Source organism: Gymnogyps californianus, chromosome 2 (assembly GCF_018139145.2).
Source record: "Gymnogyps californianus isolate 813 chromosome 2, ASM1813914v2, whole genome shotgun sequence".
NCBI lineage: Eukaryota > Metazoa > Chordata > Aves > Accipitriformes > Cathartidae > Gymnogyps > Gymnogyps californianus.
In genome coordinates, this window is record NC_059472.1 from 7270527 (window position 1) to 7288158 (window position 17632).

The 17632-nt window shown below is 35.5% G+C and overlaps 1 protein-coding gene across 3 annotated transcripts in view; it reads right to left on the reverse strand.

Moving 5' to 3' along the window:
* Nucleotides 1-3145: 3145 nt before the first annotated feature.
* Nucleotides 3146-17632, reverse strand: part of KHDRBS3 (KH RNA binding domain containing, signal transduction associated 3) — a 96969-nt gene continuing 82482 nt past the window's right edge. For 2 of the 3 annotated variants that reach the window (XM_050891815.1, XM_050891814.1), the window contains 2 exons: nucleotides 10606-10664; nucleotides 6693-7247 (listed from right to left, as the gene is read on the reverse strand). In XM_050891815.1, the coding sequence (XP_050747772.1) occupies nucleotides 7156-7247; nucleotides 10606-10664 (151 nt within the window). In that variant the 3' untranslated portion in view covers nucleotides 6693-7155. Of the gene's footprint in view, nucleotides 3274-5676; nucleotides 5734-6692; nucleotides 7248-10605; nucleotides 10665-17632 lie in introns of those variants that run through there. The other variant, XR_007766051.1, reaches the window with a different exon arrangement.

Sequence of the window (17632 nt, forward strand, 5' to 3'; positions counted from 1 at the left end):
TGGTTCTAGGCATGACGAGCTGGATAAGTGTTTAGCTTTGCAAAAGCAGAAACTCAACTCTAAGGACTGACTTACATTTGATTTCTCTCAGGGTAATAAGAGCAGAACCTTGTTTAGTCAGGAATTCTAGCTCAGTAGCTTTCTATCTTGAAAGAGCACGAGTTATTTTGATTACTAGATATAAAGATTCCTGAGAAATTTTGTCATAAAACTTTATTAAATTTAAATTATTTTAATTTCATAATTTTCAAGTACATCTTGGACTGAAAAGTGGAAGTTTCCATTAAGCCTGTTCCCTAATTTGCTATTTTTAGGAATGTCGACACTTCATGCTTTCTTAATACTTTCCCACTGAGGAACCTAAAAAAGAACTACACAGCAAAGCAGCTTTATTTCTGCCCTCGGCTAGAGTTTCTAAGCATTAAAATCCAAGTTTGGCAGAGATGTTCTCTTGACTTGCAATCATAGAGAAAGCCTGCCTGAAGACAAGGGTCAATGCACTGCAAACTCATTGAAGTATCTGAGGCTGCACAAACATTTATCATCTTAGCAATATGTGCTTTAACACTAAATACCTTCAATAATTCCCATTACTAAAGGAGTTTTTCTCCCCATTAAACAAATGTAGCTGTCTTGGAGAAAATTGCTGAGCACGTGAAAATAATTCTCAGCCTCTTCATCCAATTAATCTTTTTCATAAACTTAGTCAAAGATATTCTGATTCTTGGTGTGCATTTACTCAGCTGCAACAGTACTGAGGTTCTTGGACATTGGTAGCCTGGAAGTTCTAGTAGAAGTTGGGCCTTTTAGCACACAATTGTGAACCTATTACAAAAATCCAATGATAATGCTAAAATAGCTGAAAAAGACTGCAAAGTTCTGTGTGGAGACATGGCAGCAGAACCACTCAAGAGCAGATTTGATCCTATTTATCACCAATCATTAAATATATTTAAGTTTAACTTTGCATTTTGATCTTTAAATTTTCAGTTCCTTTGCCCAGAAGGATGAAGTTCCAACTTGAAAAGTATGCTCTGCAACATCATTTAGAAAGACGTACGACCTCAAGGTTTGTTCTAATTCATACAGTCATAGAATATTATTTCATATGTTTATTATGTACGTAAATGTGGGGACATCCCCACCACAGGATAAACACTATTGGAAAGACTCTAATGCAGACTGGGCAATTCATTTGAAGCAGCAGGCTCATGTTCTTGCTCAAAACCTTTAGGTAACACAATGTCATGTAGAACCGGTATCACAGAACAGAGCATCAGGACTGTCCCACAGTGTAGGTTAAAGTCATCAGTGACAGCACAGGCAGGATGCACATGTATATGTGGTTTCTTGAAGTGAATGACAAAACTATTCCCATGAGACCCAGATTTCACTCAAACCACAATCACAAGAAATACATAAATCTCTACTTAGTGATAATAAAAACCAGCAGAAATGAAGTCCAGGCTTCAAAGCACAGAAACAGCCAGTCCTTAAGTTTTCAGTGAAATCAAGCAAAGTACTTCCAAGAGAAACAGCTGGATAGTCTGCAGTCAACACACTTTGACTGGACCCTAACAGTTCCTGTGTTAGGCCACTCAGGACAAGATCTCTGAAAAATTACTGGATTTGCTAGATAGCTTTGATAGTCACATATTAAAATAAGTCATACTAGCAAAATATTTTAGCATTGACATTAAGAAGCTCTGTTGTTCATGACTCTGGAGTGGAAGGTTTGATATTTCACTCCTCAAATAGTTCATAGCACTCCTCAAATGAGATTGTGTTGGCAATCCTGGTGTCCGGTCCAAATTACAGCAACTGAAATTGCATTCTGCTTATCTAAATTCCCCCCACAGTATCTATATACAATTTTTATACCTGGCTAGCATTCAAAATGTTAGGTGCTGTTCCACACCAGAGGTTCCTGCCAGTCAGTCTGAAGGAAATCATTATTATGCATGTCTTGCACTTATTCAAAGGTTTTTTGAGTTTGCTTTTACTTATTTAAATAATTACTATTGCTTGCTGTGGAAAGCGTTGCAGAAATGCAGTTGTAGTACAGTGAGAAATGATGGCAGGGAAAATCTTTCCAGATTGTGAGATTAACTGATAAAAATCACTTTAAATATTTGAAGATTAAAAATACAGACTTTTTTTTAACACTGTCAAAGTTTTTTTTCATCTATTAAAAACAATATCTTACTCAAGACACTTTGATCAGTGCCAGGTTTAATAAGAAATCTTAATTTTCTCCAGATCCCCATAAATTTCAAAGCCATTCTTCAATAGTCAGTATATGGTATTAGAAGTTATGAATACATGTTGAAGAGGAGGCATTTGGTGTGAAGCTATTAAGTGATATTGCTTATTTTCAAAATAAAATAAACAAGACAGACCCAAATTATGCTTTTCTTTGGATGAATTTGAGATTAATTGAAGAAAAATGCATCTGATGGAAACATAACTGAGGAATGGGACACTCATACTTTGCAAGCAGTATTTAGAAAAAAGAACACACAACTAAATTATCAGAATTTTATTTCTGTTACAAATTATCACAATCACAATTAATATAAAACAGAAAGCACTGAGGAAACATGACTGTTCGATACAAGATTTATCAAGGCGTAAAAGCCTCATCCAAGACTACTACTAGAAAACCTGTGACTGTGTATTAGAGAAAACATTTCTATGCATCAAACACCAAGTGAAAGAGAATAAGCAGCATAGTATAATTGACAGGGATTAAAACACCTTCATGTTATACAAGTTTCTGAAGGAAATGGAAGTTGGAGTATCATTTCTACCCAAGAGTCTTGTTTTGAGTAGACCTGTTTACAGTTAGCTATTAAGAAAAGCTTCAGCATAGAACACCAATCTTCATTTTAACTTATCCATGTTGTTCATACATTAGACAAGCTATTTCCAAAAGCATTTAAATTCTAGTCATGAGACTTCACACACTCTCTTACACTTGCTGCGTAAGGCTAAAAAGAGTCACTAAAGGAACATGAGGTTGCATTATTGCTTTGTAACAGGAACTTAGATGAAAATTCTTTATTGAGCTCCAGATAAAACATTGTTGCATCACTAAACAATTAAGAGTTTAAATATACAATTATTTTAAAAAGTGTATGCGGTTATACACTTTAAGGCTTTAATACAAGAAATACTGAACAGAATTTTCATACTCCATAGCCTGTCTCGTTGTCTAGGCACACGGATAAGTACAATGCTCTAAGCAGTCCGGAATTAACATGGCAGAAGTTCCTGAAAAAGAGTAAAATATAATTTATTTGTATACATCCTGAGACCAGCGACTATGAATTCTCTGAAGACTGTCCGATTATAAGCAGTGGGATCAGGCAGTTATGCATATAATAAATGTATGTAGATTTATGGAAACCATTGCAGAAACTGCTATCATTGAAATTCAGTGCAAAGGTGATAAAAAGGTTCAATGAAGGCAAATTAATTATATGATTAATTATAATCATTAACATTACTTGTTTGACCAGTCAGATACAGCAATCGCCCAGTATCAGAATACAAAACCCTACTAGAACAGATAAACACTTCCAGGTTAGTTTGTCACAACAAAAGAAAGGCTGCCTTCTACATGGATTTTTTTTTTTTAAATTTAGAGACCTTTTTAGATTATTTTTCCCTCTGTTCAAAATCTAATGGATTTCATTTCAGAGATTACTCCAAAGGAAAAAAAACCACAAAACAGAAATGCAGTAGCAGAACACAATGCTAGTGCATGTTATTTCAGGAACTGTCGAGAAGTTTTGTACTGCAAATACATAGTTTCTAAGAATATCTAATACCAGCTGTTTGAACTGATGTAGTTTATTGTACACATGTATAGGACATGAGAATTGATATAACCTTTTTTTTAAGACGCATGAAAACACATTTTCTTAGGAGAAATAAGATGTATCAATGTAGAGCAGTGGAAGAAGGAAGACTTAATGGATTTAAAATTCATACCACTATTATGCTCAATATATGCAGACTTTCTTAGATGTATCAAATTTAGATCTTGCAACTTATTAAAAAAACAAATAAAATTGGACTCAAATGGTTAACTTTTCCATCAAGGTGGGCCACAGCTACTCAACAGGAGCACCATATGGCCACAGAATACTCCATCTTGTCAGATGTACATCTGGTACATGACCAAAGCAATCACTTCTGACCATAGGATGGGTACGCTTAGTCAGGAGCGGAATTTTAATTTACTCATGTGACCTGCAACATCCAGTCATGTGACACCTTGTCACACAATGGTGCACCCAAACAGCCTCTGCGTCATTTGACAGGGACACACTTTCCCCCCCCGCCAAAGGGAACCTGAAACAATTTAAGGGTTTATAGGACTTCAAGGCAGAGTAGCAGAGAAGTGGCACAAATGCATGCTGATACCTTCATCCTCCATATAGGAGACACTAAGGAAAGATGGCATAAAAAAGAGAGTTGGATAAATATTACAGAAGGTTGAATTCAGTTATGATTCACTTATTTGTCTACTAGCCATCCTTGCTACTAGATATTTTAGTTTCAACCCATGAAGTTTCACCGTATACGGTTAATACAAAACTTCCTATTTGCAAATGAAAACTTGTTATGACTTATGTAACTCATATGATTTAAGATGTGAACAGAAATACAGATTTGGCCAATTCCATCATAAATATTTTTAAAAGATACTTATATACTCAGTTTTGCCATAGCAGTTCTAGCAGCTGGTATTGAATCTTCACCCTTTGAGCCCCAGAGGGCAGAAATCTTCTCCAAGCTCTCTTAACCTTAAAAAGGTTCTTTGCTTTAAATCTTTAAAATACTCAAAATTGTTCTAATGCCATTTTGTATGTACAAAAAGTTCCTTTAGCCTGTGACAGCAGTCTCTTAAATTTACTGTGGTACACAGAGGCAGTGCAACATATGCAATATTTCAAAGTATAGAGCTCTATTCATCTAAGTCATGTCAACTAAAGGCACTGAGATCATGAGGTTAGCAGGAAGAATTACCATTCCAAGTAGGAAATAAAGAAAAAAATCTGTTCTATTTAAAATATACACAATCTGAGCACAAATACAGTTAAATTATTTCTTACTTTATATATTGAATTCACCAGAAACAGTAGAGCTAGCTATTCTTCAGCTAATGTTTCTCAATGGACTTGTTCTTCATTTGTGCCAAAAATCAGTCCGCTCCTTGTGCAGAAACGCTTGACACAGAAAATTATTCTACAAAATGCTTTCTTCAGTCTTAGAAAGCCATATTAGACATGTTTGCTGACCAGATTAGAGTTTTAATTCCCATTTGAACACTACTAGCATAACATTACATTCATTTTCTTTTACCTTCCTCCATCCAATGAAATACTTAATTGGTTGAAATGTTGTCAAAGCTATTGTATAACTTTCAATAAACAAACAGCCAGAGGACAGTGTCCACACACTGGGACAGTTTAATATCCTGTTTAATGATAGTTTAAAACTATGACTTTTCCCACCAGGATTGAATATAGCCAGTGATTTTTGAGGCCTCCAGCTCAGTACCTGTAATCGTTACGTAAATTAAAACCTCGTGTATAAAGAATTAAGGACCTGATCAACAGCTCCATTATTTATGTAATAATTTCACAGATGAGTAAAGATACCTACCAAAGCATCAGAAGATTAAGGTTTTTGTTCTCTTGGCTGTCCAAGGAGGTGGGTTTCCTGACAAGAGAAAAAGGTATTTTTACTAAATTTCAAAGACTTTCAAATAAAAACTAAAGAAAACAATGTAAATCAAACTATAATTAATAGAAGCTTAATGATTAACAAAAAGCTTTAGATAACATTTGTAATGTTTAAGTTACTAGAATTTATGGAAAAATAATATATTACAAACTATTGGTTATGAGGTTTTACAGTTGTTTAATAGGGAATAGTTTGTCCAAATTTACTCTAGCTAAGCTAAGGCTTTTTAGATTACTAATACAAATTAAACGTTTTAAAATGAGAATTTAGGTGTCCTCAAAGTCTTTCCTACATTCTAAAATGAAACTTTCTAAGTTGTAGTCTCCCTGTTTTTATTGGTTATATTAAGATAAATTAAGTGAGATTAAAATCTTATTTGATTTATTTACCTTTGCAAATGAAGACCGTTTTAAGGGTTACACATCCTCTGCCTCTGACGAAAGCGACCTCAATTAGTCAAGTCAGAAAGTCTTTAAAAGCTTTGTGTTTATTGCTTCCAGCACGGAGCGAGGTGGTCATTAACGTACCAAAATTCTCATAAAAATTCCAAAGTTGCACTAGTGAAAAAATGCTCAACAAGATGAAAACTAGTCACATCTTTTTCAGAAAATTCATTAGCTATTTTAAACCATTTTTAACAAAAATATTTTGATTTAATGTGGCACTCAAGCAGATCCATACCATTTGGATACTTTAAACAGCATTTATATCTACTGTGAGTATATATATACATATTTAGGTTTATACCATTTTTTTAAAGAAGTTGCGCAATGTTTAATATGAGCCTTTTATGCTGATCACTGTTAAACATTTCTCCCTGTTTACTACTATTTATGAAGTTTTATTATAAGATAAAGCATAAAATTAATCTCACACACACTGATTTTCTTTCAAAAGTTTATTTAGTATCAAGCAAGGGTAAAACTTTGCTTAACACTACAGAACATTTCAAGACTTGAGTTACAAAATACCACATTATTTGCATTTGTAATTTGCTTCCCTTTTTACGCATGTTTGCAAAGAGAAAATCTAGCAAATGGCTGAAAATAAGAACTAAAAACTAAATTGTTGAAAACCTTTAAAATAAAAGGTTACGCTTATGTTAAAAGAATGGACTAACATATTTAGTAAACCTATTTTTTGTTTAACACTAGTTAATCAAAGGTTATTTTTTTGATCACCTATTTTTTCAAATACAGTTTGGAAATAACAAAGTTCTTGTTTTACATATCCTTCTGTCCAGGTTGTTCTTTCAACAAAATATTTTAAGTTCAGTCCATCCATTCAGATTTTTATGCGCTTTGATTTAATAAAAAGGGATTGTTCATAGAAAAAATTACTTTGAACAGTATACAGGACTGGTGGAGATTGGATATTTCACAACATCAGACAGTACAATCAGTATCTGGCATATGGCTGGTCTCTGTAGACTCCTTTTGTTGTCCTTGCAGAAGGTGCCTTGTGTCGTGAGTTGGTCCATTCTTCTTGCCCTACAAGAAGAGAAAATACAGTTAGACCCCTTCCAATGTTCTCGGATGCTGTCCTTATTTTTTCCTTATTTAATTGTGAATTAGTGACATTTTATTTACTGAAACCAAGGTGTACAAAGTGAAGTCTAACACTTGAACCAAAAAATCTGGGTACAACACATCTATACAAGCTATCCCACAATGCTTTTTCAGCACATAACAGCAGGGAGTGTGACAGGCTAATGGCAAAAATATTTAGGGCTCTGGCATTCAGCTGGACCTGCCTGTTGCAAATACATAGAAATGGCAGCTATAGTAGCAGACCTACAAATAATTATGCCAGGATGAAATGAACGGAGGATATGAATTATGTATAAGCAAATAAGCTACCCTCAGAAATAAGTTTCTTTGCATCAATATCAATCTAGGCTTAATTCAAATATGCAATCCAATAGCCAAAAGCCTCAAGTATCACTACAAACACCTGTGGCTTCTTACAATCTAGAGGCAATATTCGACTTGACTGTAAACATACACTTCCTCGAAAATGCAAGAAACAGGAAGGCAGATTACAAAAAAGTTAAAAGGCAAGGGAAATTGCTTGTTTGAATTTTGACAACAAAGTAAGTTTGTGAAAAACTTGTGCTATATTTAATACTTTATAATCCTACCACCTTTTAGTGGTAATAAATATTAACAAAAAGTAGCAAAGTATTGTCTTAAATGACAATCAGACCTCCTGTGCCAGGCATTTACAACAAGAGGGAAAACACAGGACCAAATGCAGAGTATAATGAAACAGTACTTAGGTACACTTTAATCAAGTAAACACAAATCAGAGTACTGTATCACCTGAGAGAAAACCACCCAAAAAGCAAACACACCTGAAAACAGTGTATGTGCTTCCATATCTACTTCTGGAGAACTGCCCTGCCCTAAGCAGACAGGTGTCCAAGTGAACCCAATGCAATCCAGAAACTAAGGCTGGAATCCAAATTATGGTAACCTCAAATGTAGGCATCACTTTGTCTTTCTAGTCCATTAAAAAAATAAATCAAAGTCAACAGTCAAAGAACTTCCGTACTTTGAAAAGGTAACTTGCTCAGAGAACAGATTTCTGAAATTAGGTGACCAGAATCCCATAAGTCAAGGGTCCAATTTCACAATCTCTTCATAGAAGTCTCATCCTAGCTACTTTATTTTTAAAAATATAGGTGGTTGCCTGCAGAGCCTAGGTTATACATCATATCTAGGTGGTCAGAACATTTGCCTAGGAGGTAAAAGGAACAAGTTCAAATTTGGTGTAAGGCTGACAGAATTAAACTTGTACCTCAGCAAGTTCCACAGGAATTTGATAACAGAATAACATACATGAGAAGCAACCTCTTGTGCTTCTTCATCACACAGAAAGCAAGGTTTATATTAAGCAAGGAAGAACCCTAGCCTAGCAGTAAAGGCTGCAGGGTAAGAATTAAAAATAAAAAAAGTAAAAGCTGAGGGGTAAGAATTAAAAATATCCTAGCTTTTAAGCACCACTGCAAGGAACTGTTTAAATGTAAAAAGCGGTCTTGGTTACAGTTTAAGGGGAATACTTGCTCCTTTTCAAGCAATTGGTCAAACCAGTAAAGAGTCATCTTACTTTTTATCAGTTTTCATTTTGGTGCTATTCAGGGCTCTGAATCCTAAAAATACTGATATTCTTCCTACATCCTCTGGACTGGCACCTGAGCTTCTCAGAGGAGGAAAACTTCAGGTACTACTTGACAATCTGTGTTTCCTCCTGGCCAGCACTAGGCAACTATCTGCTCACTATGCAGTCTTATAAATTTTAGTTTGAGGTACCTAATGTTCTTTACATACTGTAAGGGTGATTATTAGTATGTAACTCTGCATTTAAGGATGTACTTGAGGGTCAGCTAGTTAAGAAATAAAATGTATAACTATTTATTTGTATGTGCAAAAACTTCAGTGGCTGTAACCCATAATCATTCTTCAAGGTATTTATAGTCTTCCTCTTGAGTAAATACATTACTTAATATTCTGAGTGGCTGTGCTTTGATAAATAGAAAACCAATTTTAAATGCAAAAGCAATGAAAAATCCATATTTTCAACCTTAAATATTGCAATCCACATTTTTCCCCAGTCAACTCTATCTACATTAAGCAGTTTCATATATTTTTTTCCCCCCATCAATTTTGCATTCATGAAATAGTCTTAGACATATAAGGCTTATAATGGCAAACAGTTTATTTTAATGCTGAAATAAAGATTTAAGCTATATATCTATCAACACCAACTGAAAGTGCTGGGGGACAGAGGAATTTCAAGTGACCTCCTCTTTTGATGAGCTGACTTTCCCCTTAAGCAAAATAATTAGTTTAAGCAGACAACATTGACCAAACTTCTGTATTACGTGCATTTATCACAACAACTTAGTTGAGGTCACTTTAGTTTTCAGCAGGAAGCACTTCCAAGTGGAGTTCAAGAAATACACCATGGAAAATTTTAAGTAGAGCTCTAAAAACCACTGAAGCATCCATTACCCAGAGTCACAACTCTTTTTACACTAGTTACTAACAATCCTCAAATGTTTGAGATCTGAGTGATCTAGATTATATTTCTCTGATCTTTAGCCAGAGATTTAACATTTATCCCTTGAGCAAAGGTGCCTTTTAACATGCTTTATGCTTCTAATCCGTAACAGATTTCTTTAATTATACCTGTCACTACCACACTTCTAGCTTAAACAAAATGTGATCTTTACCACTGGCATATGTTTTTTGCTTCATTACGCATTGTTTTGTCTCCATATGAGTAACCCACTGCCCTCACGTCTATTAGCTACCTAAAGTACTTTCATAACCTTTACATAATGACTCCCTGCTTGATTTCACAAGACTGACGCATGAAAATGAACCCATACAAAAAGACCATACAAGTCTAAAATGCACTCAATTAGGCCCTGATTCAGCTGAGAACTTCAGCATATTCTTACCTTGTATCAAGTTTCAATGCCAGCTGTGCCACACTAGAAGCATTTGCTTTCAGCTGCAAACAGCTCCTGAAAACAGGTCCTACAGCCCCATTTTTTTCCTTAGATCTTATCGAACATGACATGACAAGGGTACTTGCAGCATGATTTAATTTTACTTTTTTATTTCTTTGATTTTAATTTCACATGACTATGTTAGCTAACAGACCACAGAAACCTCCTTCAGTATTTTTCTCAATAACCACATGAGGAGCCCTGTGACAGTGCAGAAATCCCTGAACAGCTGTTATCCACTGCAGAACTGAAGCTTGCCTTATGGAAATTCTTCTTTGATTATATTTTTTCAGGAGTCTACTACTATAGTCATTCAGCTCAAAGCTACTCACCATAAGAGTCGTACGTTTCTTCACTCAGTCCGTGGCCATAGTCATAGTAATCTGCTCCACTGTATGGGAGGAGAGAAGTAGGAAGGACAAGAACAAGAAATAAAGCAGTTACATTTTAAGAAGCAATGCTTATCATTACACATTCTACCTTTGAAAAGAAGAAAGCTTGAAGGATATAGACATGCCCTAAGGTAAGAAAGATAAGCATCCATGTGACAATGACAACTTAGGTCCTGTTTGTTCATTAATTAGAAGACAAAAGAAACCATATTTACTTCCATTTAGGATTTTTTTTCATCACTGAGCCCCTGGTCCACAGTGTAAACGTGGATGTGGTAATTTTATATTTAAAATTATACTTATAGTTGGGAAGGTTAAAGAACTTACAAGTGCCAGTGAAAGAACAGTAGTAGGTAAAGGTACTGAACCAATTCATTTGTCCTATAAACTTCTTCTCATTACGTACTGTTGCCTAGTATTTTGCCTTTGCATCTTTGAATTCACTGATAAAAATGCAATAAAGGACAAGCAACTTGCTGATCAGAGGGTTATATAGTTGCTATACATGTACAAGTTCCAGTGTCTTCAAAACAAGACAAATGTGCACATATGTAAATGCTATAATTTTAATAGGCAGACAAGAAATTACAATAGGAACAAAGTTAAAAGCAGAAATCTGCAGTCGTTAGAATTCAAAAGTATGTATGAATTCCATAACCATACCCTAAAACAGCCTTCCATTTCATAATGGCATTTCTATTTGTATTAAGACCACTGAATGGAAACTGAAGAACAAGCCTTATTACATACTACTTTTCCATTACGCTTTCATATTTCATATAAGTATAGCTACGTATAGTCTTTTACATAGTTGACAGAACAGAAGTCTATTAGACATGTTTGTAGGGCATCAAAAGCAAGTCTCTTAATTGTTTCTTTTCTTTCTAACCACAGCCAGACCCAGGGCTGACGATATTTGGAAAATACTCTACAAACTGATGTTACTAAGTCATTACCTTCTGAGCGAGAAGGAAATCACTAATATATGATCACTAGCAAGTAATTACTAATATTGACAAAATGTTTCTAACATTAGATTGATTGCTAACAAAATAAAAACCAGAGAGAAAAAGCAGTTTATAGACTTAACATGAATCAGCAGGTAAAGCATTTATACAAAACAAATAACACATCACAATCACTTCTAAACTAACAAGACAAAGATCATGTGTTGCGTTTGGGTTGTTTGTGTTTTAGTTTGTTGGTTTTTTAACTAAAAAGTTTTAAATCCCACAAAATAATCCAGGCCAGAAATAATACAGTTCTGGTGTGTGCAAATGTATATCTAAAAAGTGTGGATGAGTATTTGTTATAGCTAGTATAAGGTTTGCTAAACAAAAACTTAACCAGAATGCACTATGAAGACCCACAAAAAAGTATCTGTATACAGCCTAAATGTTATCTATGGTTTGTCAGGCCATGTGATGAGGACCCCAGAATAAGAAGGGCAAAGTTTGAAGCATAAGAAATAACATAATTTTGCCCTGCAGCAGCCAGTGATAAAACAGTCTTTATTCCGACAACCAACTTCAAACTGACATTCACTATCCTTCCACACAGTACTTGATTATTTTAAGGCTGTCATCAAGTTTAGAAGCCCATAGCAGCTGAGCCCTACCTCCATATCTGTCAATCTTGTCAGAATGACTTTTGCAGGGTTTCATTCCATAGATCTAATATATCTATTAAAAAATGACTCATTTTACAGTATGTAAACCACAAAATGAATAAACATCAGAAAGGAAAAAATCTTTTACTTATACTGAAAGTATATCATGACCCATCTTTATTAAGAGACAAACCCTTCAAAATTAATAAACTGTCCAAAAAGTACAAGTTATAATAGGAAGTAAAGTTGCCTGGTGCAATTCAATACTCTCTACTCTGACTGCTTTCATTTGTGCTCTATGAACAATGCCAACGCTCTCTCAATTGTACGTTAAACAAATGCAAAATTTCAGATAAGACAGCTTAAAGACTCTGACCCAAAAGGGTACATACAGATGGCTGTAAGGAATTCTGGGTAAAAAAGAAAACATTAAAAAGGTTATTTTTGTTTCGGCTATTACAAAGTCTAAATAGCCCATGGAGTTCACAACCAAGACCAAAGGTAACTGAGGTTTTTTTTTAGAGGAATTGCAGAAAAATCTAGTACTGTACATGAAGTTACAGCTTACAGAACTGTATTTTTTTCAAAGCAATCACCTGCTAAAAGGAAACCTAGTCAAAGAAACCTGCAATACCAAACTTTTCTAAATTGGATATTTGAACTCATTAACTGAGATAGTTGAGGTCTATTCTGTTGTGAGGAATTAAGTAGCTATATTAAATAATTCTTCCTCTGGACAGAAAGTATGATGTCAATTTTTGTTTTAAAAGCATCCTTGACATTTATACTTCTTTATATTGGTTTTCTGGCATCTTAGCATTCTGACTGAAGACTATTCAAACTCTGTATTTCCCTTTAATGGATTTTTTTCTGCAAGGGAAGCCCTTTTCTTCCCATTCCTTTCATTTTGTCTCATAGAAAGGAGAGCAAAGCCACAAAACAGGTTCATTTTCTTCTTTACCTCATGTGCCTCCCACTTTTCAGAACAAGGAAAAAACATGTCATGGATCCTTTCCTTTTTAACCCAGCAAGACTAAACCTGGAGTCTGCTTTGAGTTCCTATGTTTTCAGATGTGAAATGTCTTCTTGAGGCCACTTCTCAATTTTTTTTCTTAATTTTTCCTTACTTCTCCAGGTGTCTACTTTGTAGACAGATAATCACATTATATGGTATAGTCAGCTGAGTCTTCAAGCATCTTCCTAACCATCAAATAAACAGTACAAGTGCAAACAACACTGGAGTATCAGCTGTGATTCAGATCTTTTCTGTATATAGAGCCCTCCTTATATCTCCTCATATTTAACTTCTTTCGTATTCCCATTCCAGCACAATGTCTTTGGCTGACAGAGAGAAGACAGGTGGCAAAGAAAAAAATGCTTTGATTTTCCATGTCAACATAAAAACTTGGAACCACCTAACAGTATGAAAGGATTAGCAAATGACAAACCTAAGAAGTATGTTGCTTCTAATTGCTGAGGGCTGGGCATTAATCCTACAACACTTAGAGGAAGTGTGAAGTGAGGCTTAGTAGTTTAAATAAGGCCAAGGGGAAGTGCCTGTTCTCTGTCCAAGAAACAGCCTGAGATAGAGAAGAGCAACCTCAGATTTTAGCACTGCATCACTGATGAAGTAAAGCCTTAGAGGAGCTTTTTTTATCTAGTAAAACAGAGGACTGGGAAGCTTCCTGCCATTTTTCTAGAACCACTGTGCTGTGAGAAGTGTCTTAAAATACTTTAATTTAGAGGTATTCAACATAAGCCTTCAAAGGTCTTGTGGAATATGACCTAAATTTCTCAGGCTTTTCTGCTAAGCTGATTGTTTCTGAAAATATCTTGATGAACCATAACAGAAGAACAAATCTTTATGGAAAAACCAAATTGCAGTAACTGCTCTTGACATGATGGTTAAGTCTTAAGGAACTCTTAGCTTTTATATTATATTAACTAGTAGCTTATTGTGTCTAGAGATGTTGGAATATTCTCTTAGGACAGATAGCAACAGAGTGGTAGAGTTTCAACTAAACACTCATCAAGATATCAGAATAGGTCATTAGGCTATTTTTGGGACAATCCTAGAACAGGCATGTCAACCACAGTGCAAGTGTTCTGTAGTATTTCCAAAAAAATCATAAAGGTACTCAATATATATTGTGATTAATGAATACTATTGCCACAGCTCTTTAGATTTGATACAGGCATCTTTTAGAATCAGCATTATGCCATTTCTGTGTTTGAAAAAAAAGTAGTATGGCAGGGAGCCTCATTGCTAAGGGCAGAGTAAAAGGTGTCTGATGGAAAGCTTCCAGTTCACTGGAAAAGCCCAGACTTAAGCACTGACAAGGCTGGTTACCAGGTTTAAGCACTGAGTGACCTGAAACTTTCTTCATCTTCAGTGATGAAAAGCAGCCTTTGCAACCAGTTCAGCTTCTTGTAATGCTTATTAGGGAAAAATGGAAAAAAAAATCTGATTTTTCTTTTGCACATTGGTATCAAGTAACTTTGGGACTGATCCCTTTAGCCAGAAGCCAGGGCAGTTTCAGAAAGTGACAAAAACCCCCTTCCAAACACGAAGGTTTCCTTTTGTGCTAAGAGTAGTTCCACAAGCATCACCTTTGTCCTTCTACACAGAGGTCGCACAGAACAGCAGCGAAGTAGAAAGAACAAATGAGGATCTCTCTACAAGAGGTCTTATATGATAGACCCTGACTGATATGATCACATCTGAACAGAACTCTTCCACAAGGACAAGCCTCTTTCTTTCACTCCTATCAGATCTTCATGCTCAGCTGTTTCTGATATCAAAAAGAATCCATCAACAGTAAACAGGAAGAGTGTCCCAAATGTTATTGTCAAGACAATCACTGTTGTGAAGCTTCTCATAACTCCATAACCGTCTTGAACATTGAGTATCTGTTCTTAATGCTTCTGTAGATCACTAGAACACCGTATTCTGTAACCCAGCTTACAGCAGGATAGCATAAAACCAGGATATCAAGAGGAGATCCACATCTTTTCTTGCATCTTGCAGAGATATTTTTATTTAATGCTCAGTTCTGCCACTTCTTAGCAGAATTTTCTTTGGTACATACTCTCATCCTTGCATCTCAGTTTATGTCTGTAAAACAGATAATGATCTCAAAGCAACTGAGACCTATATCTGAAAGCTTTATAAAATACAGAAAAATGATGCAATCTTCCTTAAATTATATCCCATTGTACTCTCTTATGGATAATACAAATAGCAAATCTATGACCTATAATCCTAAAAGATGACCAGAGAGCCCCCTCAAGGATTCCTTTAGCTATCACTATTTAGAAATCACTTTTTATGGCAGAAATTGTAATAAATTTCACTTCTGAATAGTGAAATGCCCTCAGAGACATCTGCATTCTGGTGCTACCTGCCAGGCACAGCTATCTACATATTTCTAGCAGAACTCTACACAGTTCCCTAAAGCTAACAGTTTTACCACCTGAATGTCCAGTTATTGCTGTCTGTGAACTCATTCAGTCTTTTCCCCCTCCCCACTCCACTCATGTCCCATCTCAAAACAGGAAACGTAAGTGGCAAGTAGCAGTGGTGACGGAAGCACACAGTACAAACAAGGCTTCTTCTCAGGAAGAGCAGCAGCAGATAGCTATAGCTTTACCTTGAAACTATGAATAGAATACAGCAACAATCCATTCCTAAACACGAGAAATGCTAAATAAAATGTCAAAAATTCGCTACATCAAACAAGGAAGCACCAGCAGAAAAACTAAAAATTCAGGCCGCATAAACATCAGCATTTTGGTTTGGCCTGTGAATTAGAACCAAGCCCCAGCCACCCCACACCACATTTGTCTGGTTTGCAAAGCAGCTTGGGGGAAGTGAACTAGACTGCTATCAGAGGAAACTAAACTAGAAGTCTTAAACTATCCAGGTGTGTACCAAATGTGTTCCAACTGCTAAATGGAGAACAGAGAACCAACATGAACGTTAACATTGGCAAAGGATGCGTTTTCTTCCCTTTCCCTCCAAACAGACAAGACTACTTAGGATGGTGGAAGCAGCAGAGAATAATGAAGATCTCACAGGTATCTGTCAAATTCTTTATCCATTGCAATACTGGAAAGAGCTGTGGGTATCATTCTATCTAATTCTTGGTTATCCCTCTTGAGTCCTGCATAAGATGTTGTTAGAGATCCGAGATATTACTTGTCAGACTGGAGTACAAGACAGCACTGCCTCAAATGCATCATCATCCACAAAAAAATGCACAGACAGTATGTCACCATTCTGCCATTAGAAACACTACTCAGTAAGATATACATCATACCTTCTTGTCTTTCTAATTCACTGAAGGAACAGTACAACTTTCATCAGTTTCCTATAAATTTGATATCTTTACTCATCAGTTGACATTGAAGAGCATTTGAGAGAAAAGATATCATTCTGTCCCAGTTTTATAAGATTATAATTCAAAAATAAAAGTGCTATCAAGGAATGTATTTGGTTAAAGAGATTATATAACTGTTTTCAGGGCTGCATAATCATAAGCATTGCACAGATCTTAAAAGCAATGTATTACCATGTTTGAGATCTTTCCACTGCTTCTCTAATGCCCCGTACATGGGCAGGGTTTGAGCCTTGCCTCTCCAAGTACAATAAGGCAGACCTCTTCCTCTTGTGTTAAAGATAATTCAATCCACTTAACTGCTAAGACTTCTTTGCTGGGCTTATGTGGGCTCCACTACTTTTATCAACATATCTGTTCCAAGCACATTGCACCTGACAATTACACCATGATAAACCTCAAATTCAGATAGTTACTAAACTGTATTTTTCATCTTCTGTCAACTGAATGATGCCAAAATTGTGCTTAAAAGTACAATTTACAGCTCCCAGTATTTCTTCTGAAATAAAATACAAGCAGGAGAAACAAATAAGACCAATTTAAAGTTTTCCTGCAACCATCTCCCTTTTCTAAAGTTGCCCAATTAAATAGATATTTCCTTACCAATGGAAAGAAGCAAGATTTTTCCTCCCTTGAAAGCAAACCAAATACTACAGGATAGTGTAAGAGAAAACTGCAATTATCACTTACTGCTAGTAAGCAGACATAGTATGTTGACTGTCAACCAGCAAAATAGTGTCAAATCTTCATCTACAAAAATGTGTTCTGTGACAAAAATATGTTCTGAACCGATGAAGCCTGATTCCTCATGTCTCTCATTCAACTAATAGACATTGGCTTCCAAGTGTGAGTTTCCAGTGAAGTTCCATCTCTACCCTACACCGGCGAAAATAAATCTTCCCTATATATATTCTTCACTGTCTATTGCGAGTGTGAATTTATGATACTGTCCTTTCTCTAG